The 27902-nt window shown below is 42.6% G+C and overlaps 2 protein-coding genes across 2 annotated transcripts in view; one reads left to right on the plus strand and one right to left on the minus strand.

Annotated features, from left to right (window-relative positions):
- Positions 1-1509: 1509 nt before the first annotated feature.
- Positions 1510-6096, plus strand: tsn (translin). Its single transcript, XM_003454903.5, has 6 exons — positions 1510-1704; positions 2853-2946; positions 3032-3128; positions 3340-3455; positions 3542-3621; positions 4733-6096. Exons 1-6 carry the CDS (start codon positions 1516-1518, stop codon positions 4961-4963), a joined length of 807 nt encoding a protein of 268 aa, XP_003454951.3. The 5' UTR covers positions 1510-1515; the 3' UTR covers positions 4964-6096.
- A 281-nt stretch (positions 6097-6377) lies between these two features.
- The window catches only part of arhgef49 (Rho guanine nucleotide exchange factor 49), a 48499-nt gene continuing 26974 nt past the window's right edge, over positions 6378-27902 (minus strand). Inside the window, exons 3-9 of the mRNA XM_019352415.2 lie at positions 25978-27669; positions 16281-16474; positions 15069-15150; positions 14695-14905; positions 11853-12442; positions 9603-9748; positions 6378-9282 (exon numbers count right to left, since the gene is read on the minus strand). Of these exons, the coding sequence (XP_019207960.1) occupies positions 8454-9282; positions 9603-9748; positions 11853-12442; positions 14695-14905; positions 15069-15150; positions 16281-16474; positions 25978-27609 (3684 nt within the window). The 5' untranslated portion in view covers positions 27610-27669 and the 3' untranslated portion in view covers positions 6378-8453. The remainder of the gene's footprint in view (positions 9283-9602; positions 9749-11852; positions 12443-14694; positions 14906-15068; positions 15151-16280; positions 16475-25977; positions 27670-27902) is intronic.

Raw genomic sequence — 27902 nt, forward strand, 5'->3', positions numbered from 1 at the left:
TAATTAATACAGTACTGTACAAAAGTGTCGAGCTGTTGAGCTTTCTAGCAGATATTTCCTAGAAAAAATTGAAAATGGGTGCAGAAATGTACTGAAACATGCAAACATACACAGAAATACGGCATATGAGCCAAAGACAAAGTTTGTGCAATTCTAATGAGCTTGAAAATCAAAACTTGCTATGACCACCTTCATTCTTCAACACTGCCTAAACTCTCTTAGGCAGTTTTCTTGTCATTTCCTCTCACACTGCTTCAATAAAGTTGAGATCTGAGTTTTGGGTAGAGTGATACATGTCTGAAAGGGTCCCATTGTGTGTGTTTTCTATCCAGATATGCTTTTACTGTATTGGCAGTGCTTTTTGGAATATTGATAACTGAAAAATGAAGCTGGTGCCAATCAAAAACTTTCTACATTGTAATTCAAGGTGTCTTCTATTAAGACTAGTGGCTCAGTTGAAGGGTCAGATCCATCTCTCAGCTCCAGTTTCAGATCTGCGCTGAATTTTCCTCCCCTATTTCCTAAAGACATGACTTTCAGATACTGTTCATCTGCTATAGATAGTTTTTAAGTCTGCCACTTCTTATTTTGTATTCCACTTGTACAGTTTTTCATAGATTCAAAGTGCCTTGAGTTACGTGATTTTTTAAGTCCTTGAATAATGCATAGGTCACTGTGAAGTTTTTTAATAAAGACTAAACAACCCTCAGAAAATGTTCAGGTGCAGGTACCAAACTCAGCTATGCCTCAAGACAACTTAAAAACTCTGACACCTTGCAAGTAAGATATAAAGAAATTGGGGGTGGCTCGAGAGTTTTGCAGTGTACTGTAGTTTAAAATACGAAATCAAAATTATGACCCTAAAAATGGGGATAAATATTCTGACGTAATTGTGATTTAAACTACTACTCCCTTTTTTTTCTGTTTTTCATTTTAAGAACGTTGAGCTAAAGACGTTTTTAACTTATAGTTTTTAAGACGGATGGGTATATTTATATTTTTAGCAGCGTATTTATTTATTAGTGATGAAAATCCAAACTCTCCCACGTAATGAACGATCCACCTGGGGCTGGTAAGACTGAGTTTACGAGCAGCACGCAAAGGCAACAGTAACAAAAGTGCTGGTTTGGCGCCATCAACAGGGAGGATAAGGTAATGCAGTGAGTCTGTCTTCCAGGTGGACCCACCGAGGTCAAAGCAGGGTCAAATTTCCTAACTGTAGACAAAACATTTTTTAGGCTTGGCTACATATCCCCATACCACCTTTAGCTTCCAGTTCTGTATTAAATAAGCATTGCCTGTAATTGCACACCTGGATTCATTAGGTAAAAATATCACTTTCATTTTTTTTCTTTTTTTTGTAATAACACCGTGTTAAAATTAAGCAACCAAAGTATACACTGAAGAAATGAAATAAGCAATGAACAATTATTAGTAAGTAAGAAAAAAACATCTGTCTTCTACTTTTAAAACAGAAAAATGCACGATGACGCTGGCACACAGATTTATGCTTTGATGACATCATCACCAGGCGCCAGCTGGAGGCGGAGGTTGACGGCTCTCGTGCACGTTGATGTGTTGAATAGCTGCGGAAGGTTCATTTTCGGTATCAAGCGTACGGCTGGATTCAGAAGAGAAATGTCTGTCACCGAGATGTTCAGTTACATCCAGGGCTTCCTGAGCGCAGACCAGGACATCAGAGAGGTATGCACGAACAGCACAGCGTTAGCTCACAGAGACTGCTAGCTAGCAGCTAACCAGAGCCGAAGAATTGTCGTTAAACGTTTAATGAAAATATTTAACCCTGGTAAATGGGACATTATGGTTTAGCTACATCAGCTAATAAATTTCATGCAGGTCGATAACAGTTCGCAATAAATATCACTCTTCCTGAAATCTAAATATCATCAAGCTCCAGTGTTTTTACCACGCTTGTAAAGCGTTTTTCCCCAGCCAAAGTTAATTTAAAAATTATGAATTTAAAGCGGGATAGCTTTAATTCCGAATATTGCTGATTGGTTGTGGCTGTATCACCCTAAGACAGGTTTTAAACCATTGAAAAATATACCCGGGTAAAAATAAATAAATAAACAAAAAATAACATTGCCCATTAATAATGTACAATATATGAATGTACTGGTGAAGAACAGAGAAAGTCTTGTTGGATACAGAGAAAGCATATGATAGAGAGGAACTGTGGTACCGTCAGGAGTGGCAGAGAAGTATATGAGGGTGGTGTAGGACATGTGTGAAGACCGACAGAGGCGAGGTGTCCGGTAGGAGTGACAGATGAGTTCAAGGTGGGAGTGAGATTATAATAGGGATCTGGTCTGAGCTCCTTTTTGTTTGCAATGGTGATGGACAGGTTGGCAGATGAGGTCAGGCAGGAGTCTCCGTGGATTATAATGTTTGCAGATGGCACTGTGATTGCTAATGAGAGTAGAAAGCAGGTGGAAGTATGCTCTGGAGAGAAGAGGAATAAAGGTCTTTTGAAGTGAGAGTACATGTGTGGGAATGAGAGGGAGCAGTCAGTTCTTGCAACGATGCATGCACATTTACAGTTAATGTGCAGATAGAGCAATTATCCCCACATCAGCAGTGACTGTGAAAACTTCCTTGTAGTGTCAAATTCTGCACATGTATCACTCTGCACGGTGAAGGTCAAACATCTGAGTGAAGTAACGACAAGCGAAGCACGTTTTTGCTTAGAGAGGGAATTTGTTGTTCTGTCTTATAGACTTTGTTGTAAGCATCTTAGGTATTCAGAGTAAGTGGCAAAGGTATATTGATTTTATTCGGACTTTAGTAGAAGCTTTAAACGCTTTGTTGTTCTTCATTCCCTCTTTTCACAGGACATTCGTAAGGTGGTTCAAACCTTGGAGCAGACTGCCAGGGAAATACTAACAGTACTACAGAGTGTCCACCAACCAAGTGGATTCAAAGAAAGTGAGTGACCCGTGGAGCTGTAGATACTTGGATAAAATGATTTTTGAACCTCTGGTATGATAATGCTCTCTTTTCTCCCCTTTAGTTCCCAGCAAATGTGCGAAGGCGCGGGAGCTGTTCTGCACAGTCAGGACACAAATTGCTGAACTGAAAACAAAATTTCCTATGGAGCAGTATTATAGGTAGGAATGACTTTCTCCTCAACAATTACAGTTGTCGTCATGATTATGCAACACTAATGAGTTTTTGAATGTTTGTTATTTAGTTCATGGAAACAAAACTTGCAAAATTTTGCTGATAATGTGTTTTTAACTGTCTCACTGTGAGCAGGATATCCTTAAGAAATCAAGTGTTTTTTATCTTTGTTTCTCGACTTTCTTCTTCTCTCTTTAGGTTCCATGAACACTGGCGGTTTGTCCTGCAGCGTTTGGCTTTCTTAGCAGCGTTTGTTGTCTATCTGGAGAGTGAAACTCTTGTAAAGCGGGAGGAAGTGGCACAGATACTCGGGAGTAGGTACTGCTTAATGTCATAAAGTCTAAGTCTCACTGGAGAAAGTCGGCTAATCTTTGCTTCCTCCTCTCGTTCCACCTTGTAGTCGAAGTGGTGCGAGAGAAAGGCTTCCACCTCGATGTAGAGGACTACCTGGCAGGCGTCCTGATCATGGCAAGTGAACTGGTGAGTTTACTGTTAACTGTTATGTTGCTACATACAGTCATGTTCTATATATTAAATACATTCTAGGAATCATGAGGATAAGCACTTGATTAATTGATCATCAGCAAGTTTGAGCACCTCTATAAAAGCAGAAGTTTTGCCAGTTTGCAGGTCTGGAGCATTCAGGTGTGTGTTTTGGGGAAGAAAGGTATTATTGCAATAATTTCTGTCCATAAATCTGATGGTGAGATTATTTCCAAACAACTCTAAGTCCATCATTCTACAGTCAGAAAGATTATTCACAAGTGGAAAACATTTAAGACAATTTCTAGTCTTTCCAGGATTGGACATCCCAGCAAGTCCACCCCAAGGTCACACTTTGTATCGCTCAGAGAAACTGCAAAAATCTCATGAGCTACATCTCAGTCTCTACAGGCTTCAGTTTGCATATTAACTGAAACCTGTAGACTGTGTGTGTGTGCGTGATACACATGCCTTATAACTTAATATAGTTGTTTAGAACAGTCCTTCCAACCTCTATTTGATTTTAAAAAGTTTTCTTATATTTATGGGTTAAATATCCTCCAAAGGTTAGTTGATACATTTCAGCCATATTCAGCATAAACTGAAGATTATGGCCTTCATAAGGGTGTGATTTATTCAAGTGTAATATATTCTGTTAGTGGCTGTGGGCAGCTGTGTTACACTGCTGGTCGAATAGTCCTCTATTCATCTGATACTGGCTGTACCTGCTTATAGTGGAGCCTGATGCAGTCCTACCTGACACTAGCTTATGGTTTTGTTTTGTTTTTTACATTAAACAATGAATTAAATCATTCATAAAGCAGGGTGTGAGGAGTTGCTACTACATTTATTTTTCTAATTTTTTTGATTGTTGCTTAATGGAAAGATGTCACCATGGGCTTTGGGAAATTATAACATAACACAGTGATGTTTAAGATGTCACTGTAAAAAATGATAGTAATAGTTTAACCGGCAATGAAATTGTGTCAGTGGCAGTTATTAAATTGTAATAATTAAATTCGTGTGAGCATGTGTTAGTTGTTTGTTGTAAACAATGATGTGCTGTGTATAACTTGACCTTAACTCACCATGCTGTTTGTCGATCCAGTCACGCTTGGCGGTAAACAGCGTCACAGCAGGAGACTACAACCGGCCCCTGCGCATCTCCAACTTCATCAACGAGCTGGACTCGGGCTTCCGCCTGCTCAACTTGAAGAATGACCCGCTGAGGAAGCGCTACGACGGCCTCAAGTACGACGTGAAGAAAATCGAAGAGGTAGTTTATGACTTGTCAATCCGCGGTCTGGCCAAGGAGCCCGAGGCCGCTGGTGACAAGTAGAGCGGCGAGGGCGCGATTGGCTGTGGGTGAAGGAGGGCGTGGTGGCTGCCCCGCCTCCAAGCTGGGAACTCTCCATGGCTGCTGCAGATTGGCGACTTTACACCACCTGGAAAATGAGAGCCAGGGATCTGCCTGAGGCCCCAGCAACCGAAGACAGACTGTGTGTGTGTGTGTGTGTGCGCGCGTGCTTATCGGCGTATATCTGTGCGAATGCATGCGTGAGATGTGCGTCAGGTGGATGGCAGTCTGTCGGAAAGGATAGCAGAGGCGGCGACGCCCCCCATCAGATGATTTACAATCAGCGGTTTGATTTGTTGCTGGTTTTGGAAACACGTTCTCAGTCTTCTGATCCCTGTTAGACTGAGCTGGTTTTGCAGCTGTTCACTCTCATTCACAACAGTCAAGTTTTTATTATTTCTTTACAGTGTATTGATGCTTAATTGTTTAAGAAGGTGGAGATGGCTCAGAGTGAAGCGCTCCAGCCAGGCTCATTTTTTCTGTCATTGTTTTTATGCGTTTACAAAGAAAAAAGAAACAAGTATTTGTGTTGTTTACCAGCATTTGATGCCCGGTGTTTCTTTGGACTCTGACTTATTGTTTAAAAAAAACAAACAAAAAACCCCCACAAAAAATATCTAGGAGCCTCATTTATAAATAAGATGGTCCACTCAAACTTGAGATATTAAATCTAAAATCCATAAAGAGAGTGACAACTGATTCATACATTTTTAAAGCGTTTGAACTCAGAAGGTTTTGGATTTCCATCAGTAGCATTTATAAATGAGGCTCGAGGAGAGGACGAGCCAAAGAAAAGACAAAGATGCACTTCATATGACATAAAGCTACTGTGATGAGTCAGGTATGTTCTTTGTTTTCATACAGTGAGAAACCCTTGCAGAGCAGTGCCAACGAGCAAATAGTCTGAATGTCTCACTGTGTGTAGTACAGTGTGTCCATTTATTGTTTTTCATGGAGAGAAACATCTTGAAGGTTTGTTTCTGTTGTGGGCGTCAATGCTTCAGTTTGCTTCAATACTTTAATGTTGCTGAATGGTGTTTTGATATAGAAAAAAATCACTGTGTTTCCCTTCTATATTGTGATTTTGTTTCAAATAAATTGATCTCAATTGTTCAGTGTGTATTGTTGTCTTTGAAATCCTAAAGATGATGCGAATGATTCTAAGTACAAACATCTACTTTATATAAGACTTTATACAGGGAAAAAACCAACAATAATAAAGGTTGTGTTTAAAATCTTTTAATATAATGCACAATATATTACACCGAGGAAATAAAACGTCAGGTCTTTCATACGCAAATGAGGAAAAGAAACTTTAATGAAAGTCTGCAGGTTTAGTTTTTTCTTTTTTTAAATCTGAAACTGCGTCCTCCAACAGTACAGGCGTATTGGTGTGGAGCTGAGCAGCCCTGCCCTCCAAAACACAGTGATCGTGCTACTTCATAACATAACAGCATTGGTCTTATCTGGTGGTTTTGGTTTCGACGACTGGGTCGACTTTATAGTTTCAAAGTGCTGGAATCGGCTTCAGTCGACCAGAGTCCCTCTCTTACATCAAGTATGGTCAACAGTAATGACTGTGTAACAGACTTTTTACCAGCAGTTACACTGGAGAATATACTATTACTGAATCATAATAATAAAGTGCATCAAACAAAATAAAGCTTTCTTAAATAATAAAAAAACAAAACAAAACACACCATGAGTAGTAAAAACACAAATTAGAAGAAGACAGAGGATCAGTCGATCACATCAGCAGTCAGGGACTGTCTAAGGAATAATTATATTGCCTGTAAATGAATCTCGGTCAAGTGACGGAGAGCAGACGAGTCTATTTCAGAGGTTAATGCTACTATGACGGATTGCAAATACTTCAGTCAGTTTTCATTTAACAGTGATCAAGTACCAAGGCACAACAGCTCATCGCTAAGTCACATAACACAGCTGAAACTGCGTCACGACGAGATGGTTTGGATGCTTTTTCTTTGAGGCATTTGTCGTCAAGGTAGCAGGCTTTTTCAACCTTAACGCCAGAGTTTCAAAACACAACCTTTTATTTGGTCTCTCACAGCTACACAGAGGGTGGGATGGACAAGAAATGGTGGCATAATTGAATCAGTTAAAGTATTAAAGTCATAATAGATAGTCTATTAACAGAAAGTCAGTGATTCTAAGTGGTTTATTTGTTTACTGAAAAGTGATATTCTTAAAATCTGAATATAGTGAGTTTGGATTTGGGACCAAAAACTCTTAAGAAGACTCTTAGGAATTACTGATGCCAGACCAAATGATTGGTTGAAGAAACAACCAGCAAATCATTCAATAATACAAAAAACTGATTGTTGATTCTCTGTTATTATATTATTACAACTGTGCAGAGGCCAGTGGTGGTCTCCACATGAGGTCCTGAAGCCGAGGTTGGAAAAACTCTGCACTTAACACACACAGGTAATGTTTGACGTCACCCGGTTTGACAGGATGTTCCAACAAAGAGGACTGACGAGACTCTTCACAAACTGCTTTCATGGCACTTAAATCTAATGACCGTAACAGAGGCGTCCTTAGCGTTAGGGTAGCTTTAGTCGTGCCCACCGACCAATCAGACTCCAGTTAAATGTGCCACATAAAACCCAACGACACAGTGAAGCAGGATTAACACCTGAACGCCAAAAGGAAAACCTCAGGAAAACGAAATGCATATACAGTAGCTACTTACTTTGAAACTGGCAGAGATTATTGCTGTTACGTGAGTTCTCACTGAAAGACGGTGACGCGGGAGGTCTGTTCAGCCTGTTTTGAGAGGCTCTGCTCCACTGCTTCTCTGGCAGTGAAAGATTGCTCTACCGCCAATGTACAGTAGAGGGTGGCACACGGACAGAATAGGGCAGTGACGACAAACGAAAACCACCGAACAAAAAAGATCTGGACGACATTTCTGCCTTGAGAAATGTTCTTACATCACACTGTGTTGTATTAAAAAAAAGAAAAGAAACTAAAAAGAACCAAAGATGTTACAATTTTTCCCGTTGCAGTCGGTCATGTTCAGTCATGCTGTTCAACAGACACACGTTACTTACTGAAAAACACAGCTCTGCTTCTCCGAGAGCAAACAGTCTTTACAATCAAGGCCGACGAGATCGACCCAAGTTGTGTTTTTTTTTCTTTGTTTTTCATTTGGTCGTCCAAGAATCTGACTTTGCTCTTGTTAATGTAACAGCTTCAAATTAAATCTACATACATTATATTTTATGACAGTATGGCGCACTTACAGCTTCGTAACAAAAACAAAGTGCTTCGTTGTTTTCTTGCCCTCATGAGACTCTGAGATTTTTTTTCTCTTCCCTTTTTATTTATTGTTATTGAATTCTAATGAGTTATGACAGCGGAGTCACTCGGAAATGCTTCATGTCGTCGGCTGATTTTTGCAGTAGGAGGTTATTTACAGTGTAACAAAGGTGAGTGGTGGTTAGTCTCAGGACCGCGTTTGGTTCGTGTTGATCATGATGTTGGGCAAAGCGTTACGTCTTTTCCTCCAGGTGCCCAAGTCCCGAGCGTACCTCTTAATCTGGTGGAACCACTGCTGAGTGCGAGATTTGTCCGAGGCGCGGAAAACGAAAGACTCCCGCCGGATGTCAAGCACCTCGAATGTGTCCTCGCAGTCCGGATCTGTCGACACCACGCAGTTCCCCAGTCGGATGGGCTCTCTCAGCACTGTGAACTTCCCGCTGCTCTTGTCCTTGATCAGAACCAGCACTCCGTCCCGAATGCTCTCTCCGCCGCTTTCCACCTGATCCCCCCGAGCCACTGGGTCGGCGCACAGTCCCTCACCCGCCCGCTGCGTCCTCACCATCAGCAGGCTCTGGACGTTCTGGAACTTGAGAGCCTTGCTGCCCTTCTTCACCCACTGACCGTCCGCCGGCTGGGACAGCTGGAGCGGCCCCTCCATGACAAATCGCGTGTTTTCCCTCGCCCACCCCACCGTCTTCATCGACACCTCTCGCATCTCGATGTTGATGACCTCCCGGTTCTTGCGGCTGTCGCGGCGGAACGAGCGCAGGGACCAGGTGACCCCGTTGCCCTCCTGCTTGGTCTTCATGTTGATGTGCTCCAGGTGGGACTCGACCCGACTCTTGGCCTCACGGAGACGCGCGTAGTCGGGGTGGCACTCGGGAGTGACCTTAATGATGCGGCTCAACAAAAGCGGGTACTTGGTCACGCGCTGGAGGGGCGCCATAAGGAAGGAGCGCAGGTTCATACGACGCAGGGCGGTGTTGTCATTCTGAGAAACATCCAGGAAGATTCTAAAGAGAGAAGGGAGAGAAGAGGACGATGAGAACGGAGACATTCTTACAGTCTATGTCTCTGGGGAAACTCTTAAAAACTTGATTAATGGGAATCATAAAACAGCCTGAGTCATGGGTGAGCTGCAGTTCTGTCTAAAAATATGAATCATTGCAGCTCTGCTCTTGAAATAGAACATCTTCTGAATAAGTGATAACTCGCTGTCCTTTCCATTAAGAATTACACAGAGCAGCCGTGGCAGGAACAAGAGAAAGCTCCCACAGCAATTTTGCCATCACACAGAGCCACAGGAAGACCAGTCCTTGTACTTTGTGTGTACCTTAGCAGTTCTTTTTCTTTCTCCAGTGTATTCAGCATGTTGACTGAGGTGGACTGCTGCAGACAGTAGGTCTGAAAGGCGGGCAGCATGTTGACAAACTCCAGAAAGATCTCTCCTATGTACACTGTCAGCAGATCTTCATCTCCCTGAAATCAAACCACAGGAAAGCAACGGCCTTAAAAGTCATTGTCCAAAGTGGTACGTGCAGACTTTATGCTTGGCTCTCGCCTCATCACTTCACACAAGGGTACTAATTAGTGAGCATAGCAGTTATCAGTGAGTGACAGTAATACTCCCAAAAATTATTAGTCCCAGATATACCAGCTGGTTTAAGGTAAACTTGAAACAAATGGTAACTAAGTATAGTATCATACAGAGAGCATTTGAGACTCATGCTTCTCAGTGAGAGAAGCAGAAATGAAACAGAGCTAGGAGAGACACCCTTCAACCGTGATATGAGCGTTGATATTTACAGAGTTCTTCCAACAGAAGACACTTTGCAACTTCCCTGTTTGTGGCGCATGTGCTTGAACAGCATAAATATGTAAATGAATACCTACACATAACAAATGTTAGGGATTTTGTTCATGTCTTGTGTGTCTGGAAGAAAGAAATTATCAGCTGATATGTCAGAATACGCACAAACAAAATACATAAGTAATAAAAGTACCAAAAGTGGCACATTTCTGATTACTCTTTAGTTAAAGACCTTTAGTCATTTGAAATTCAAGATGGCAGACATTTTCAAGATGGCTGATGGCTCTCCTTCTTTAAATTTCTTTTAAGAAAATTTCTTTCTTTAGAGAAAAGTAGACTGATCTTAGTGCTTGACCTTAAAGAAAATTATTTTAGTAATAAGAACTTTATTTATGGAGCATTTTTCAAAACCCTTTGTTACAAAGTGCTACAAAATCTCCTGGATGGACTCCTGCACTCTTCACTGTTTAACTAACTCTCACCACTGTCTAAAGCTGGCTCAGGATCTTTCTGACCTGCTCAGAAGGTTAGCAGTTTGATCCTTGGCTTCTATACTTAAAGCTTACCTGGCAAGACAATGAACTTCAAATTTCCCCTGATGCATCGACTGGAGTATTTGTGTGTGTGTATAATTAAATTGCATGTGCGAGTGTAGTGCTTTGAGCTCTCAGTAGAAGCACAACAGCGCTGTATAAATATCAGTCCATCTACCTTGCATTGTACTATATCAGGATAGAACGCAGAGGGATGATAAGTTAACTGAATTAACTTCAACTAACTCTGATTTATAAAACAGACGTTGGTGACATCACTGCTGTCAAACTTGTTGATGAGGCACTAGGCGTCTCTGTTTTGTTGTGCTGTGTTACGCAGGCACTAATAGGATGGTAATAAGCTCCAAGAGCAACACCTGGGCCCAGTGAGCTGGGCTGTAAAAGCTCCATCCTTCCTGCAGTGACTATGTGACTCCCAGGCTCGGACCAGCACAGCCAGAGTGTGTGTCTCAGGTTTATTTTATTATTTGCTCTCCATCCACCCATGGATGCTCCACACTGCTGACTTTCGGATAAACGCACACCCTTTTTAGTTTCATTATATTTTTGCAAGTAAATTGTAATTCCCTTCATCTTTTCGCCCTCTTGCTGTTGCAGCCAGTGAGCTGGGCTGTCAGCTAACTAATGTTGTAACTAATGTTACTGACTTGTTGTTAGTGTAGTTATATTTGGCTCACAGGAAGACGTTGGGCCAGCCAAAGGGTAAACAGTGCAGAGACACGCGTCCCAGGTTAACTGGTGATTCTAAATCAGCAGCAGGGTTTGGATGCGAGTCTGAACGGTTATTTGTCACTCTTTGTTAGAGTGCCCATGGTGTACCCAACCTCTCGCCCAATGTCAACTGGGATAAGCTGTTAAAGAGGCAAATGTTTACAGTTATCAGAAGCACTAACGCCCCTTAGCTTTAATGCTAACCACTGATTTGTTATGTGTTAAGCCAAAATCGCTTTGAGTGCATACATGTAAATGCGTGTGCTTAAACTTGTGGTTCTGATGTTTGTACCGAATTTCTAAAGTGTACTTCTACATATATCTGAATTTGGACTCAGTAACAGTTAAAAAAAGAAACAATGGCATTTAATGACGTTATAAATGTGACCCTAAAGGTGAATTATGTAATAACAGGAGATGTTGAAATCTGTTTGTGAGCCAGAAGACGCCAACGTTGCTCATGCACTGCTGGTATTTATTGCTGAGAGACAGAGAGAGTGTGGGTCACCTGGTCAAAGGCCTGATCGATGCTGTCCTGCAGGTGTTCGGTGAAGCGTTCATTGACATCTATTAACTCCTGAACGTTGCTGAACACCACGGTGAGCTGCTCAGCAGTCAGCAGCCCGGCGCTCTGCATGGGGCAGTAAAACTCCTCTTTGATGATGCGCAGGTCCTCGCCGTAGCTCGACTCCGTGTTCAGAAACTCCAGGATGGCTTCCTTGCGTTCAATGCGCAGCTTGGAGCAACGTTCGCACATGCGCTCACCCCGTTCTTTCGAGGCCCCGTCCCTCAGTCCACAGTCCGGACACGGTCTCTGGGCCTCCCAGGCTCTCAGAGAGGCCGACGGTCTCTTCCAGGTGCGGGACAGACCCGGCCCGATGCCGCTGTCCACCCGTTCCACGTCGGCTCCCCGGCTTCTGCGGTAACGGCGAGGCTCGTTGTCCTCTTCGTCACGCTCATCGCTGAGGCCCACCACTCCGCTGTCTGCACTCAGGCTGCTGATGGTGCTCCAGCGGTGTTGTCCGGTTCGAGTCACACCCAAGACTGCCTGGCGCTCCTCACCGGGAGGCTCTGAGCGACCACGAATTGCTGCGGGTGCTGGGGAGAGGGATGTGAGGATGATCAGATTCATTAGCAATCAGGATGTTTATGGATTTACCCTCTAGTTTTTGTCAATCATACAAACACAGGTTTCTTGGAAAAGGCCAGCAAGGTCATTATTAGCATATGTCGTATTGATGGACTTCCTTTGCCCAGCACTAGTGTAATGGGACTTCAACTGACAGGGAACATAAGCAGGTAGTTTGTGTGTGTGTGTGTGTGTGTGTGTGTGTGTGTGTGTGTGTGTGTGTGTGTGTGTGTGTGTGTTTGGTGGACTTGAGGACAGGGTCCAAAGGCCATAATGTTCAGTGACAAGCAGGACTCCAAGTTGCATAAGGGATGTAAAAACAGAACAAATGTGTTTCTAAAAGCCTTTTTTTCTTTTTTAAAAAAAGAAAAATGGGATGGGATGTCAAATGCCAGGCTCAGCTGGAGGCTCATTCACAATTTATTTGGATTCACCTCATGGTGAGGTCAGAGGTGTAATGAGGACAAAGAGTTCTGTAAAGGTGCTGGCATTTGTTCACAGGAAGGAAGCATCAAGTCAAATCCCATCATACAGTGATGGGGTCAGTGCCATACACCATAGGAATATGTGCAATGTTTATATGTTGAGACTGTATAAAAAGATAGATGATCTGACAGTCCCCCAAAAACAAAGCCAAAACATCTCAATCACCTCCTTGTAGATGGATGAACCCATGAACCCCACCTGCTCCATGCTAGCAGACAGGAAATAGGCCTAAATACAAACCATCCAGCTTTGTAGGCGACTGTCACTAAAATCAACTGAGTTCACACACCAGGAGTTGTCAATGAGAAGACAAATAACTGAGAGAAACTGAGGGCTTAAATAGACTGGATAATGAGGAAGAGGTGAAACAGGTGAGAAAACATCTGGAATAAATCTAACTAATGACACAGAGGAAGTAGAACTAAACACAATGCACAGAACAAAAGACTAAAAGAATAAAACAGGAAACAGGCATGGGAAAACTAAACAATAGCAAAAGGTCCAAATTGAAAACACTGGGTCAAGGATCCAGGTACCCTGACAGAGACAGCTGTAGTGGACATCACAGGCTCTGATTGCACAGGTAAGCCTCTAATAACCCCAAAATACACCAATGAGCAGTATTCTTTATAACTTTTTGGTACAAAATCAAAGCTGAGAAAATGGCTACAATATACTGAAGTTTATTGACACTCTAAAGTCTACATAGCTTTAAAAAAAAAGTTGAAAGGCCCTTTTCCCCGCAAATGTAAAGTGCTGTTGCCAGTTTTCTAACTAATCATAATTTAATGTTACCTGCCGTTGAGCAGTTACACTCAGCAACCCACAGTAGTTGAGATGTACATGATTTCTAAAAATCATCTCAAAAACACAGAATATGGACAAGATTTTAATGTCCACAGAGTTTTGAACATTGGCCTTTAAAATTGGGGTGTTTGTAAGCTGATTCACGATTAGTGTAACACATTCAGATGCACTTAAGTCAAGAACAGACACACTGCAGAAGTATGCTGATATCGAACTGTCACCTCGTTAAATGCTCCCTCAGTCTGGACACAGGCAAAAGCATAAGAAGGCAGATAGAAATCTCAGCTGTGTGAGTTTCTGCTCAGCAGGGATGATTTTTGAATTATTAAAGGTAATATATCACTTAAAAGTCAAAGTGATACAGAATCCAGAAAGCTTTGCTGCATGATATTCCAGTAGCCTATATGTTAAATAGCTACCTGGCCCCTGAGTTGTTTTATTTTATTCATTACGGTCATTCGACTTGAGCTTGGAAATATTTGTGTGGAAGCAAAGTAGAGGCAATAAATTTAGGTGTTTTACCGGTTGTGAAGAATCTAACAAAAAAAGTGTTTGAATTTTGGCAACATTCATTAAAAATGACCTTAGTGATGTTGGCTGGAAAGTTGGATTCAAGGATGAAAGAAGCATCACGTTGATTAGTGTGTGGCTCCTGTTTACTGAGGTAGATATTTGAGCAACACACACATATTCTTAAAAGTTGCATTTGTGTTACAACCCAAAACTTGCAACCAGATTTGACGCATGGACAACCTTTGATGGAAGTTCAGTGCTGCAGTGACACTGAGATTTTTGTTGAAGTCGTCCTTATTTGTGTGATTTTCTTTATCCAAAGTAGCTCCATTTAATTTAACTAAAACCTCAGCGGACTACACACTTAAAGAGGAAGAAGAAGGAACACAATGTGGCACACCTGTTATGCACTTACCACTGTCTCTGTCTCTATCGCGGTCTCGACGGTGGCCGTGGAGTCGAGCGGCGGCGGCGATCTTCATCTCCAGCTGCTTGCGCTTGGAGGCGTCGGCCGGCATGGGGTCACTGTAGTGGGGTCGCAGGCGGCACTCACGCTGCGCTCTCACCGTCTCAGCCAGCTCATAGGCTGCGTCCGAGCTGGAGCGCCTGCAGCCCAGACTAGCGTGCTGCCAGTTGGAAAGACACGTGTGTCAATCAAATGGTCGTGTTGCTATAGCAACAGGTGAAAGAGGGCAAAGCTCTCTGAGGTACTAAAGGTGGCAATGACAACAAGACTGAAATTCCAGCTTGCGTGTTTCTGTGTGTGTGTGTGCCTGTGAGAGCAGTTACCATGCACAGTGTCACCATCTTCACTGGCATGACATCATTACATAACAAATCTTGGTTATCGCTCTGATCCCGGCTTGTAGTACTGACAAGAATCCAAATTTCACAGTCAGTTGCAGCACTAATCGTCTGCCAAGTCTCGTAAAAAGGCTGTAAATTCAGCGAGGCCACGCTTTGAAAATTCTGCTCTTATCGCAACTTCAAACCACCCAGCCTTGAAGATGAGAGATATCCTCCAGATGACAAATTCTTTAGAGGTTAAAGCAAGGAATTCCCCAAACACTGCAGCATTCAGCATGGACAAACACTCCTCGAGTGATCTCTGAAATTCGTTTAGGGTCTCACAAGCCCCTGAGAATCAACCTGAGATATAAAGTTCAAAGGTCATAGCTATAGCATCTTCCTCGTCACCCCAAAGGCATCGTCAGCATCCCCTATAACACATATAATGGCTTTAGATTACCCATTATCTCCCTAAACATAGACACGAATAGAGCAACTAAATATGACTGAAAGGTGCAAGACTTTCATCGCTTCACACAGCTCGCAGCTATCGGATAAAATGAAGGAGAATAATTCATATTCTACTAAATTATCAAATAACACCCGTTTCTCTGGTGAATGCAGAGGCTGTGAATTTAAAGCCCGAAATAAACGAAGGCAAGAAAGAAGCAAACGCACCTCGACATCTGTTGTCTAAGCTACCTAACAGCTGCTGCAACATGCAAGCGAGGTACGACTCCATGTCAGTCCGGCTCTCCTGTTCTGGTCTGCAGATGCAGAGAGGAGCACGATGCTAGCTGCAGCTGAGCCTGGTGTCAAGCTGCAGCCAGCCAGCCAGCAGAGAGAGAGAGGAGGCACGCAGAGAGCAGGAATGGAGCGCTCAGTTACCAGCAGCAGCTCACTGCTGGAGGGGTGCTTAATCCTCCTTTTTTCTTTTTTTTCTTTTACTGCATCCTCAGTCGTTGAGCTGTAGCTGGAAGACAGACCGCTGCATGCTTGTTCTCAGCAAATACCTCTGCATCAGTATATGTGAGGGATGTGCATGTGTGCGTGTCGCAGTCCCCTTGCTTGTCCCAGTCACCGATGAATACCAATAGATCAGTGTGTTTCTGCACACTGCGAGGCAACGGCAGAAAGCAGAAGCAACCTAAGGAGCGCACGGGGAACGCTGTTACGACATGAAAAACAAAAAAAGAGAGAAAGATTCCTTACGCATTCTCCTGCTTCCTCTCTTCCTCCTTCTCCTGCAGGTGCCTCTTCGCCAGCCTCGGCTCCGCAGGCCGTTGCCGACGTTGCCATGGCAACGGCGGAGGGCTGACAGTCAGCCGAGGGGCGGTGATGTCACAGCCTCCGTCCCGGTCACCTGACAGCCTGACGGGGTCTCGGCGGAGATCTCTGCACTGCAGCTGGTGGAGAGAGGAGGAGACAGAGGTAGAGAGGAGGGAGGGAGAGAGATGGGTGAAGACAAGGGTGGGAGATTGGGAGGTAGGGGGGGTGAAAGGGAAGGAACAGAAAGCAAAAGGATAAGGGGGATAGAAGAAAAAGAGGAGGGAACAAGAGGGCCGTGTGGAAAAGGTATTGAATGAAGGAAGAGGGGGAAATTATAATTCTGGCAGAGCCCTCTTCTGCTTATAGCATCTCTGTCATTCATTCCTCCTCATTCTTCCTTCTCCAGCTCAAATGCCTTTCTTCTTCCTGCTATGTCTTCTCCACCACCCACCCAACCACCTCCTCCTCCTCTACCCACCCAGACTTCCAAATCAATCCCTCTCCTCTTTTTGTGGCCACCAAAGCCCACCCGCCAACCCTAAGCTCCTCCTCAGGAGCACAGTAATTAGGCCCACCAGCAGACATTAACACCTGAACCCCACGGACCATGGGGACAATGCCTCTTCGTGGCCACGCACAAACACGTGGAGGCATTATAGTTTTCTTTCATTCCTTTGTCTGACAACTGGGGATTCGTTCTTGCTGCACACAGACAGCATGAGATCTGTGACATCCCAAAAAAGCACACAGTCAGTGACGAACTGCTGCACAGGAATTTCACTACACGGGAAATCGCGTATCAGTGAACACACAAACCAAAAATACATGCCTGCGGGGACTTATACAAGCATTTGTAATAGCAGAAGACAAACAGACCAAAGCAAATACAAATCCAGAGGCGTTTTGACCATAAAACCACAAGATGTGCACCTTAAAAGTGGCCAGGCATCGCGTTAAGTGCATCGCAACAACATCAGTGAATGAGTACAATGAGTTTATTAGAGCTCGTTTACACTGAGTTTATTAGGGGACATTTACTCTACGGCCGAGTCATGCAGTAAATGTGCCCTACTCGGAGAATGGACTAAAACAACTTAAAAGCTAATTATACACAGGCAGCACTATGTTGATGTCCGCTGCCCTCTAAAAGTCGCTATAAAATCTAATGCTGAACTGCACAACTTTACATCAGCAAAAAAAAAGTCTCTATATCATAACCCCTATGCATGTCTATGTGCTCAACCTTTTAACCTTTATAAAGGCTTAACATTCGGACTGGTAGCTGGTAGCTATCTGCAAGCTGCCGAACTGGACCCACTTGTAGTTTCGGTTCCTTGTGAAACATTTTTAATATAATTATCTGACAAATAACTTTGTTTGCTGTGTGGTTAATTTTTCTAACAGTTTGTTCAAGATTAAATTTCAGTAATATTTACACGTGCTAGCACTGATTAACAAGTATCTGTGTCTGTCCGATACAGTCTTTGCATGCTACTTGCTAACCTAGCTAGCAAGCTAGTTAGCTGACTAGCACTTCGCACTCTCTCCAAATATGGTCATTTCTGGCTGAACAAAACCATCATAGTAGCGGCCAAAATGCTAACACTGAGGCTTGGAAACAGAACTTCACAAACCAACAAGTACTTTCCTCTCTTATATACAGTCTATCTTAATTCCTCGCCTCCCCTGTTTATTCTGTCCCTCTCTCTTGCTAACTCCTTTATGATTTTTATAAAGTCATCTAAATGAAGTGTTAATAATGGAGGAAATATTGATTTGTGGCGTTTTACATTTTGCTTATACCATTAACTTCAGGAGAAAGAACCAACTGCTATGCTGTATATTGATTTTGTTTTTTCAGCGCTGTTAAACTTCACGGTCCAGTAGCCACGTGTGCAAACTACCATATTAATACAATCACTGCGAGAAAAAAATGTTGTGACATCAGTTTTACACATTATTGTATTTTTTTACTCAAAATAAAGGTGTTTCTGATTTTTATTTTATTTGCCGGGCGAGCTTAACTGCCCCAGGGATCAAAACCCATAACAGAGTCTCGATGATGTCTGGGCTCTCACAGGGAAAGACGGGCTGTAAATTCCTGATGTACTGACTTTCTTCACAAAGGCGTGTATTTGACAAGAACAGCGGCTGGTTAGTCTCATGAGTTTGACCCAAGAGTTCAGTAAAACTGGCTCGAGCTTTACTGTAATGTTGAGTGAAATGTCTTCTCCATTGTGTTTTAAGTTACAACAACAAAGCATCAATCAGCCACAACATTAAAACATTAACTAGTAGAATAAATAAGATTGATTATGTCGTTATACGGCAGTTTTCCTTTGGGAATCCCTGAGAAAACACTACAATGACCTGTCTTTTAATCTTCCCAGACCTAAACCTCTTTGAGCAGGCTTGTTCTACACCCTGCAACCCACATCGACCAAAAAATCCCTGCCAAGGTCCTTCGATACCAAAAACAGCCCAACAGTGTCTGAAAACCAACTGGTCACAAGTGAGCCCCACACAGTAGGTATATCAGTGATAGCCACTGCTAAACTTACTATGACTACTCTATTTATGTATGTATCCATTCAGCTTGTGACTGCTTCATTGCTTGTTTGTTTAATCCATACATTGATGGAAAATGGTAGAAAAAATAACTCAAAGATATTAATATGGCAAATAACCGACAGAAAAATAAGAAATTCATTGGTGTTCTTGGGGCCCAGAACCAGTCGATTCATTGTTTCAGCACCAGCTCTGCTATTAAATTTCCTTTGGCTTCTCTTCAGCGTGTGTGTGCTGACTTAACACGAGGTCTTATTACTCTAATGGTTCTTACATAACAGTGTCTTTCTGAGTTCTGTCCCTCCCAAAGCAGTTAAACTGCTGAGCCCTTTCTGGACATGTCGTAAAAAAAAAAAATGTTTTCAACGTCCTTCATATGCTGCGTGGCAGCTACGTGCGCTTCAGCTCAACTACTTTCTTCTTTGCAGATTAAATTGCATGAAACTCTGGCAACCTGCACGCTGTTTCTCAAGAAACACCAGCACAGCAGATGAAGATGTCCAAGTCAAAGCGGTCCGAGCGTGGCAAAAAGCCCAATACAATTAATCCCCCGGCTCTGAAGCATCCGATCGCTTTCCCGTTGAACAAACTGTCATTAAAATGCATTTCTATCACAGTATTAGCTGTCACACTCTGGATGATGCATGGGATCCAATAACCTGTAGTTTAATTTATCAGGAAACCGCTGCATGTGATAGATCAGCACTCAACACTGCACAACGTGACACCACAATTAGCCTGGCTGTCACCTTCGCTGATCCATCTATCTCTCAAATGAATTCAATATAAATCTGATTGGGCGACTGCGTTCAATTGAGACGAATACACAGAAAATAGATATAAATAAAAATAAAATCTCATACACACCACCTTCTTCTTGACGTCTCTATATAACACTATTACTGCAGAGTGCAATTAACTCAGTGGTGCAGCTTTATGCTTCAGCCTATGAAAAAAACGCTCCCAGGTGTGATAATATGAATATTACTGTAATAGTGCAGCTAAAGCACAACACCCTGCACAATACACCTAAACAAAGAGTCTCGCGACGGACATCAGATACCTCGGGGTGCAGCGATCACACAGCATACTGTCATGTTTAATTAACTAATAAATGTCCAAGTATTAAAACATTCACAGAGCCTCGGGCTGTATTTAAATCTCAGGAGAGTGCGGGGTGTGTTGCATTATGGGTGCTTTTTTTTTTGTACATAAAAGATGAATCCACTCCGGATGCTGGAGATGTGAAGGGGCTTTACGAGCACTGTAATACTGCTGACAGCATCAGCTGAGCAATTGATTAGTGGACTGGGAGACAGTGAAATATCTCTGCAACTGCTGGACATATTGTTTTACAGGGACATTCATGACTGTTTCCTTTACTGTCACTGTGATTTCTGGGTTTTATTCAAGGCGTTCAGAATTTTTTAGGAGAGACTGCCACAAAATTTTGTTGCAAAAACCAACGTCTCTTACTTCATGCTTCATATAGCCCCATCGTCAGGTCAATGTCTCTCTAAAAGTTTCTTCTTAGATTTAAAGAGACTCAGATTCAGCTGTTCTTTGTGTTTAGCAATATTAACCCTCATAATGTCCTCCCGATTTCCATACAGCTGTTGTCCTCAGGGGTCAAAAATGTCCCCACTTCATTTGAGTGTTTTTTAAAGTATAAAGTATAAATTGTCAATCAATTCAGTGTTACATCTTAGTTTTACTTAAGACCAACACATTAACACAAAATTTACCCAACATTACACATTTTAGGGCCACCAGACCTTGTTTACAAAAAATACACCCTGTTTTTTAAGCGGAAATAAAACAAGAAAATAAAATATTTAATTGTTTAGATAATTTTGACTATCTGACTAACTACAGAGTGCTGTATGTTGAACTTTAGTGAAAAATTTGTTTTTGAACCATTTAACATTTTTAAATGGCAGCACATAATCACACCTGTGGTCCTCAGGGGTCAAAAATGTCCCCACTTCATTTGACTGTTTTTTAAAATATAAATTATAAATTGTCAATCAATTCAGTGTTACACCTTAGTTTTACTTAAGACCAACACATTAACACAAAATTTACCCAACATTTTACATTTTAGGGCCACCAGACCTTGTTTACATAAAGTACACTGTGTTTTTGAGCAAAAATAAAATGAGACAATGTAATATTTAATTTTTTAGATAATTTTGACTATCTGACTAACTACAGAGTGCTGTATGTTGAACTTTAGTGAGAAAGTTTTTTTTGAAGTGTTTATAATTTTTAAATGGCAGCACATAATCACACCTGTTGTCCTCAGGGGTCAAAAATGTCCCCACTTCATTTGAGTGTTTTTTAAAGTATAAATTATAAATTGTCAATCAATTCAGTGTTACACCTTAGTTTTACTTAAGACCAACACATTAACACAAAATTTACCCAACATTACACATTTAAGGGCCACCAGACCTTGTTTACATAAAGTACACTGTGTTTTTGAGCGAAAATAAAATCAGACAATGAAATATTTAATTGTTTAGATCATTTTGACTATCTGCCTAACTAAAGAATGCTGTATGTTGAACTTTAGTGAAAAAATTTTTTTTGAACCATTTACATTTTTTTAATGGCAGCACATAATCACACCTGTGGTCCTCAGGGGTCAAAAATGTCCCCACTTCATTTGACTGTTTTTAAAATATAAAGTATACTTTGTCAATCAATTCAATGTTACGTCTTAGTTTTACTTAAGACCAACACATTAACACAAAATTTACCCAACATTTTACATTTTAGGGCCACCAGACCTTGTTTACATAAAATACACTGTGTTTTCGAGTGGAAACAAAACAAGAAAATAAAATATTTAAAAGTTCAGATAATTTTGACTATCTGACTAACTACAGAGTGCTCTATGTTGAACTTTAGTGAAAAAGTTTTTTTTGAGCCATTTATAATTTTTAAATGGCAGCACATAATCACACCTGTGGTCCTCAGGGGTCAAAAATGTCCCCATCTGGTTTGATTGATACTTAATTACTATGAAGTGGATTTTTCCCCCACTTTTAATTAAAACTTAATTCAAACATTCTGACACATTTTTTTTATTCCATTTCAAATTTAAGTCTGTTAAAAACCTCATAAAAATGAATTTTTTCTTTGTTTTCGGGTAAAAAATAAATCAAATCATCAGTTATTGTGATTATCGTTTCACAACCAGAGTCAGTTGCTTTAGCAGATGATCACAGACGGGTATATGTCAAAGTTAATTTAGAAAGCTGTTTTTAAACTACTTCAAGTTTTTTACTGGCAGCAAATAATCACATCTGTTGTCCTCTGCGCTCAAAAATGACCCTGTTTGCTTTGACTGTTTATAAAGCCATAAGTATAAAATATCATCCATCTCTGTGTTTCAAGGTTTTATTCAACTTTATTCCAACTCATTACCTGACAGTTTTCTATATTTTGGCATGGTAGGACACCAGGGCATGGGTCTGAGTGAAGGCAAACTTTCATGTCCATATTTGACACAAGTGCAGGAGGAAGCTCAGGTTTATTCCTCTGCACTGGTCCCATCATGGACAGCTTTCTTTTCTGCAGTTGCAGGCAAGGGTCATATACAGTAAACAAGTTGTTACAGATGATTGTTTTCTTTTGGAAACCTGCAATGTTAGGGACAACTCGCGTGTCCTGACTGCAGGCCAGACGGTTTGCCATCGTACACTAGCATGTTCCATGTACAGCTGGACCTGGCATCACATACTGCCATGTTTTTATCTCATAGGTTTACTTGGGATGTTCTGTTGGAATGGACAGAGTCCTCTGAACGGGACTTTGTGCTCATACAGTCACATCAGTATCAGGATCTTACATCACAGCAGGAGAAACACCCACTTGTTCCATACACCTCAAATGGGAGCGCGTTTGTGTCATGAACGACAGGGCTCGCAAAATCGCTAGCCCAACGTCGCGGAGCTAGTGATATCTCCAGTCGGGCGATCATATAGCCCGACGGGCGGGGCCCTGCAAGATGATCATCTATTGTGTCTTTATCAAGAAATTATATCCTTTTTGCGCTTCTATGATTAATCTTGTGTCACCTTTAAAACTGCTCTACCAGACTCAGGATGTCATAAACTGTCCGTAGCGACTCCACCGGATGTAGAATCAACATACCCACATAAGACTACAGCTGCATTCGATCCATTTTTTTCCCCTCTTGTTGTCCCTCCTTGTTCGTCATAGAGTTAGCTGTAGAGCAGCTCATCTGCTAATTGGATGGTTGTTGGTTCAGTCTCTGTGTGCTCTAGTCTGGAGTTCTTACCAAGGTGTCCTTGGGCAAGTTACTGAACCCCAACTTGGTCTCTGATGCATCCATTGGCATGTGAACGTTAAAAAGCAGAATACAAGCAGAACACTGTGTATAATGCGTTCAGTGCTCGAGTAGAAAAGCCAATGAAGGAGTATGGGACCTGGCATATGTGCTTGGACTGTGATAGATTATCTTTCTCTGTGGCACATGAGAGAGTCATGCATCGTCTGTCATTGGGATGTTAGAAGACCAGATCAATGTTTCCTCACATTACTGCAAATATTCCTCCGTCTCAGCTGACTCCTCTTTCCTGCTTGATTCTTTGTCTTCATCATAATTGAAATGGATGATGTGCAGTCCTCTGACACATCTTCTATTCCAGTTTCACATTCTGAAAACTCAAGAAACTTCAAGAAGCCCAGTCACTTTCTTTCCAAGTTCCTCAGACTACAATGCCCTGGATGCCTGAGAACCTACTTGAACATAGTTCAGATTCTTCATCACTTTTCTTCACTTCATAGCCTTCTTCCACTTCTGCAGGTGGGTGATGTGCTTTTTCAGAGAAAGGGTAGCATGTGCTCTAAATATTGACAATATTTTCTATATCTTCTAACCCTGGATCTTCCTGAACATTGATTCTTCCTCCTCATTATACTAGAGGACAATATGTGCTTTGTCCTACTGGTCATTGCTTTGCACAACATGGTAAAAAAAAGTATGCTCATCAAAGTATGCAAATCTCTAGTGCAATGGAGGCTTGTGAGCATACTTTCTGTGTATGTATTATTGTAGGGTCGACCTTACAATACGAAGCACTTTGATGCGACTGTTGTTTTGATTTGGCGCAGTATAAATAACATTTTATTGAATATAGAGCACCTGCCTCCTCATTGTGCTGCCTGTTGTTGTTGTTGTTGTGGTTGTTATGACCAGTGCTTGACCCCAAACATCAGTGATCCAAGATCAAAGATGTTTGATAGCAGTATGTTGTGAAAATACGGCCTTTTGCAACACTTTGTACTTTGGGGTCATTTTTGTCCACGAGGACAACAGGTGTTATAAAATCGAATTAAAACCCCATAAATAAATCAAATTACTTAAAACTTATTCCAATCATGCATAGTATAGTAATGAATAACTTCTGTTATTTTCAGACCATTTGATGAATAAAAAACATATTTTTGATAGCAAAAGATTTCTGTAGAGGACAAAAATGACCCGTGGACAACACAAGGGTTAAGCAAATTGTCAACTAAAACCAAAAATGGATGTGAAAAACAATGCTAACTAACTAAAATACATTTCAATTAAAGAGAAAATCCTTAATTTTCTCTTTTGGTTGTTGGGCGAAATTTGTTATCACAACCTCCCTGATGAGGCTCTGATCGACGTGTTTATTGAGACTCTGGATGTCTACAAGACGGTGAGTCAACTGCTTTCAAAAAGTTCTGCTTATATTATAATATTTATACTAATTTAACCTAAAGCTTGTCTCTCGCATTGGTCATAAATACAATCATAATTCAAAAGACTCAAACGAACACAGAAAAACTGTAATAACTGTAATGGTAACAACCAGTGTGACCAAATGCAGGTCCACCGAGCTGCTAGCTAATACTGGTCTTGTTATAAAGATTAAAGGGAAAAAACCAAGCCTCCTGAAGGCATCACTTGGAGCATCTTTCATGCTTTTATAGTCTATAAAGCCTGATCGTAAAAATAAAATAAAATAACTGTTAGTTGCAGCCTTAGACTACAGCTCTGCTCTCTTACATACTGAACATATTCTGTATCTATACAATCGCACACACGCAGCAGATATTTTTCTGCTGCCTTCATGCAGTCATCCATCATTCTTTCTAGCAGTGCAGACAAAGGAGCGACAGTGAGCGGAGAGTCCAGACTGGCAGGGAAAGATACCGTCTATCTCTCATTTACCAAAACCACCAGGCCGTTGGGGGGGTGGAGTTTATATTTCTCAACTGACCTTATCAAGCAGCTCTTTGTTCGGGGTCTAATATTTACACTGCAAGAAGACCTAAATGGGTGCCCAGTGCTGTAAAACACACCCTTCCCTTGTTTGTCCTTGATCAGAATGAACCACAGTGGAGTGAAGCCTGCATTTATTTAGCCAACAGATGACACTGAGAGAGGAGAACCAGGGAAACAACAAGTCTGCGTCCTCCAGTCTGTCACTGCCTCCTCATGCCAGGCTCCCGCCCACAGTCTCGTCTGCAGAGCCAACCCCGTTAGCTCCGACAGCTGTTATCACAATAACTGAGATAAATCAATAACACAACAGCACGTGCGGGCTTAAACAGATGGACGGGCATACACTGATACAACGCTGGAAGTGTACCTGCATATACTTTACCGATAAACACATGCACTTCAGCGGTTGTAAGCCCCTACAAGGATCGGATAATGTATATTGTGAGATTTAATTTCTCCATTAGAAAGATTTAACTGGATTTTAAAAGAACGTGCTTATTTGTAAGCCGTGTGCCACTGTATGTACAAAATACACTTTACTGTACTAGTACTGAAAGCTAAGAGTTAATCATAAACCTACATCTTTTTAGTTCTTTTAGTTCTTTATATTTAACAAATAAGGATATATTCTATACATATATATCTTTGGTTGTGATGGTTGTGTGCAGTAGCAGAAGGGAACAACTCCATAGTCATGGTTATTCCCACCACTATTATGCAATGTTATGTAATTTAACCTATAGACAACATGTTTAGTTTAACTTTACAACAACCAGCACATACACAGCACTCCTCTCTCTCCTGCCACGCCTCTTCCACTAACCTCTTCTTGATCAGGTCCAGTGCAGAGCCAATGAGACCATCCTTCATCTTATAGATCTTGGCTCCATAGCTAGACAGTTCGGTCCCGTCCAGCAGAAGAGCAGGGCAGCAGCTGGAGGGTCGTTCCCACTTCTCCCTGTTGGGCGGAAAGGGAAGTGACCCAGCAGGTTCCAGACTGCTCCTCCTACGCTTGGCACTCCCATCATCCCCTCCTACGTTGCTGGCCTTTTCCTGGGCCGAGCCACCCTGGGGCGGCAGGGGTGAACGTGGAGAGGGCCCCGTGCGGATGGGAGAGTACATGCTGGTGTCAGAGATGGAGGAGGGAGCGGGAGCTGCAGCGCCGTTAGCGTTCACAGTGTTGAATGTACGTTTCTCGGAGGAGGCGATGGCCTCGGGATTTTCTCTCTGCTCTCCACAAGAACCCAACTGAGGGTCAGAAAGGATTATCGCACCGTCTGATGCTCCTGGATCCTGCTGCAGGTCAGCCACAGGTTTTCCAGATGGTGTAGCATTCACTCTGGACTCAAGGTTCTGCTTCCTCTCCATCTGCCGCATCCTCTTAAACTCCTCAAAAGTAGGTATATGCAAGCGTCCCAAAGGAGGTCTTCGAGGCTCTAATGTAGAGTCTGATCCGCTTCTGTTACCTGAAATACTGTCTGTTGTGTAGGATGTCTTAACTGCCTGCTGGGTGGATGGGGAGCTGTGGAGAGCCAGGTTGGGGCTACTATTCTGCCGACGGAGCTGTAAACGCCTCAAGACCTCCTGTTTTATCTCCTCTGGGCTGGTGATGCGCATTGTACAGGAAACAGGACCTGTTGACTTCCCATGATGCACACTCTCCCGTTCCATGGGTACAGCGGACGGGGACACCGTAGGGCGCAGTGGGAGGGGCTTCAGAGACTCAACAGCTGACCTTGCACTCTGAAGGCGGAGTTTCTCTCTTAGGCCCTTCCTCGCATCCCATTCATCCACACCACTTGGAAACAGCAACTGAGGGAAAAGTGGCAGGTCCTTCCTGGGCAGCCCCGGTCGAGGGTAAAACGCCAGGCTTTCTGGGTTGGGTACCAGTCCGTGGGAGCTGTCTGGAGACCCATCATACCAGTGGCTAGTGGAGGTGTAGCGTAAGATAAACTCACTGTCCACGCTCCTGTAGGGAGCACTGCTGAGTGAGCACAGACCAGAATCTGCCAGAGTGTTCCAGTTTAAGTTCTCCATACTCCTGTAAGGCCTGCTGCCATTGCTTCCAGTATGAATGCAGGTTCCCGAGGCTGCTCCCTGACCTGGCTCCATCCCCGGAGCGCCCTGTCGGCCGGAACAGTACCTGAGCCCCAAGTTTGTGAGCAAGGTGCTGCTGTTACACCGGGCCATGAGGGGAAAAGGTGGACCATGAAAGCCTGGATAGTGAGGGACGCTGGTTCTGTGCCGGGGGAAGGAGGACAGGGGGTCAGGAGATAAGGGGAGGTTGGTGATGCAGGGCTCCACGTCCATGACGAGGTCGAGCGGAGAGGTGCAGCCAGCAGGGGAGCCGGCAGAGGCCGCGACGGAGGAGGTAGAGGGGTAGTCACATGGCGGGGGAGGCTTCACGTCTGGCATGGCTCGGGGCAGAGCGAGCAGCCCTCAGACGTGCAGTGAGCTGGTACAGAGATCCGCAGCCTGCAGCGATGAAGACAAGAAAGGACAGAATGTCTTTATTCGTGGTCCCAAGCAAGAAATTGACGAAATGACTTTACATCTTGGAACATTAGCTCACAGCCTCAAACGTGAATTTCATTACTTTAGATGTTTCCCCTATCATAACACAGCTCAGTATTGAAACATTACTCTTCAGCGTAGATTCTAAAATGACCTTTTAGTACACATCAGTACTGGATAACCACGACTCTGGA

The sequence above is a fragment of the Oreochromis niloticus genome, linkage group LG16 (assembly GCF_001858045.2).
Source record: "Oreochromis niloticus isolate F11D_XX linkage group LG16, O_niloticus_UMD_NMBU, whole genome shotgun sequence".
Lineage (NCBI taxonomy): Eukaryota > Metazoa > Chordata > Actinopteri > Cichliformes > Cichlidae > Oreochromis > Oreochromis niloticus.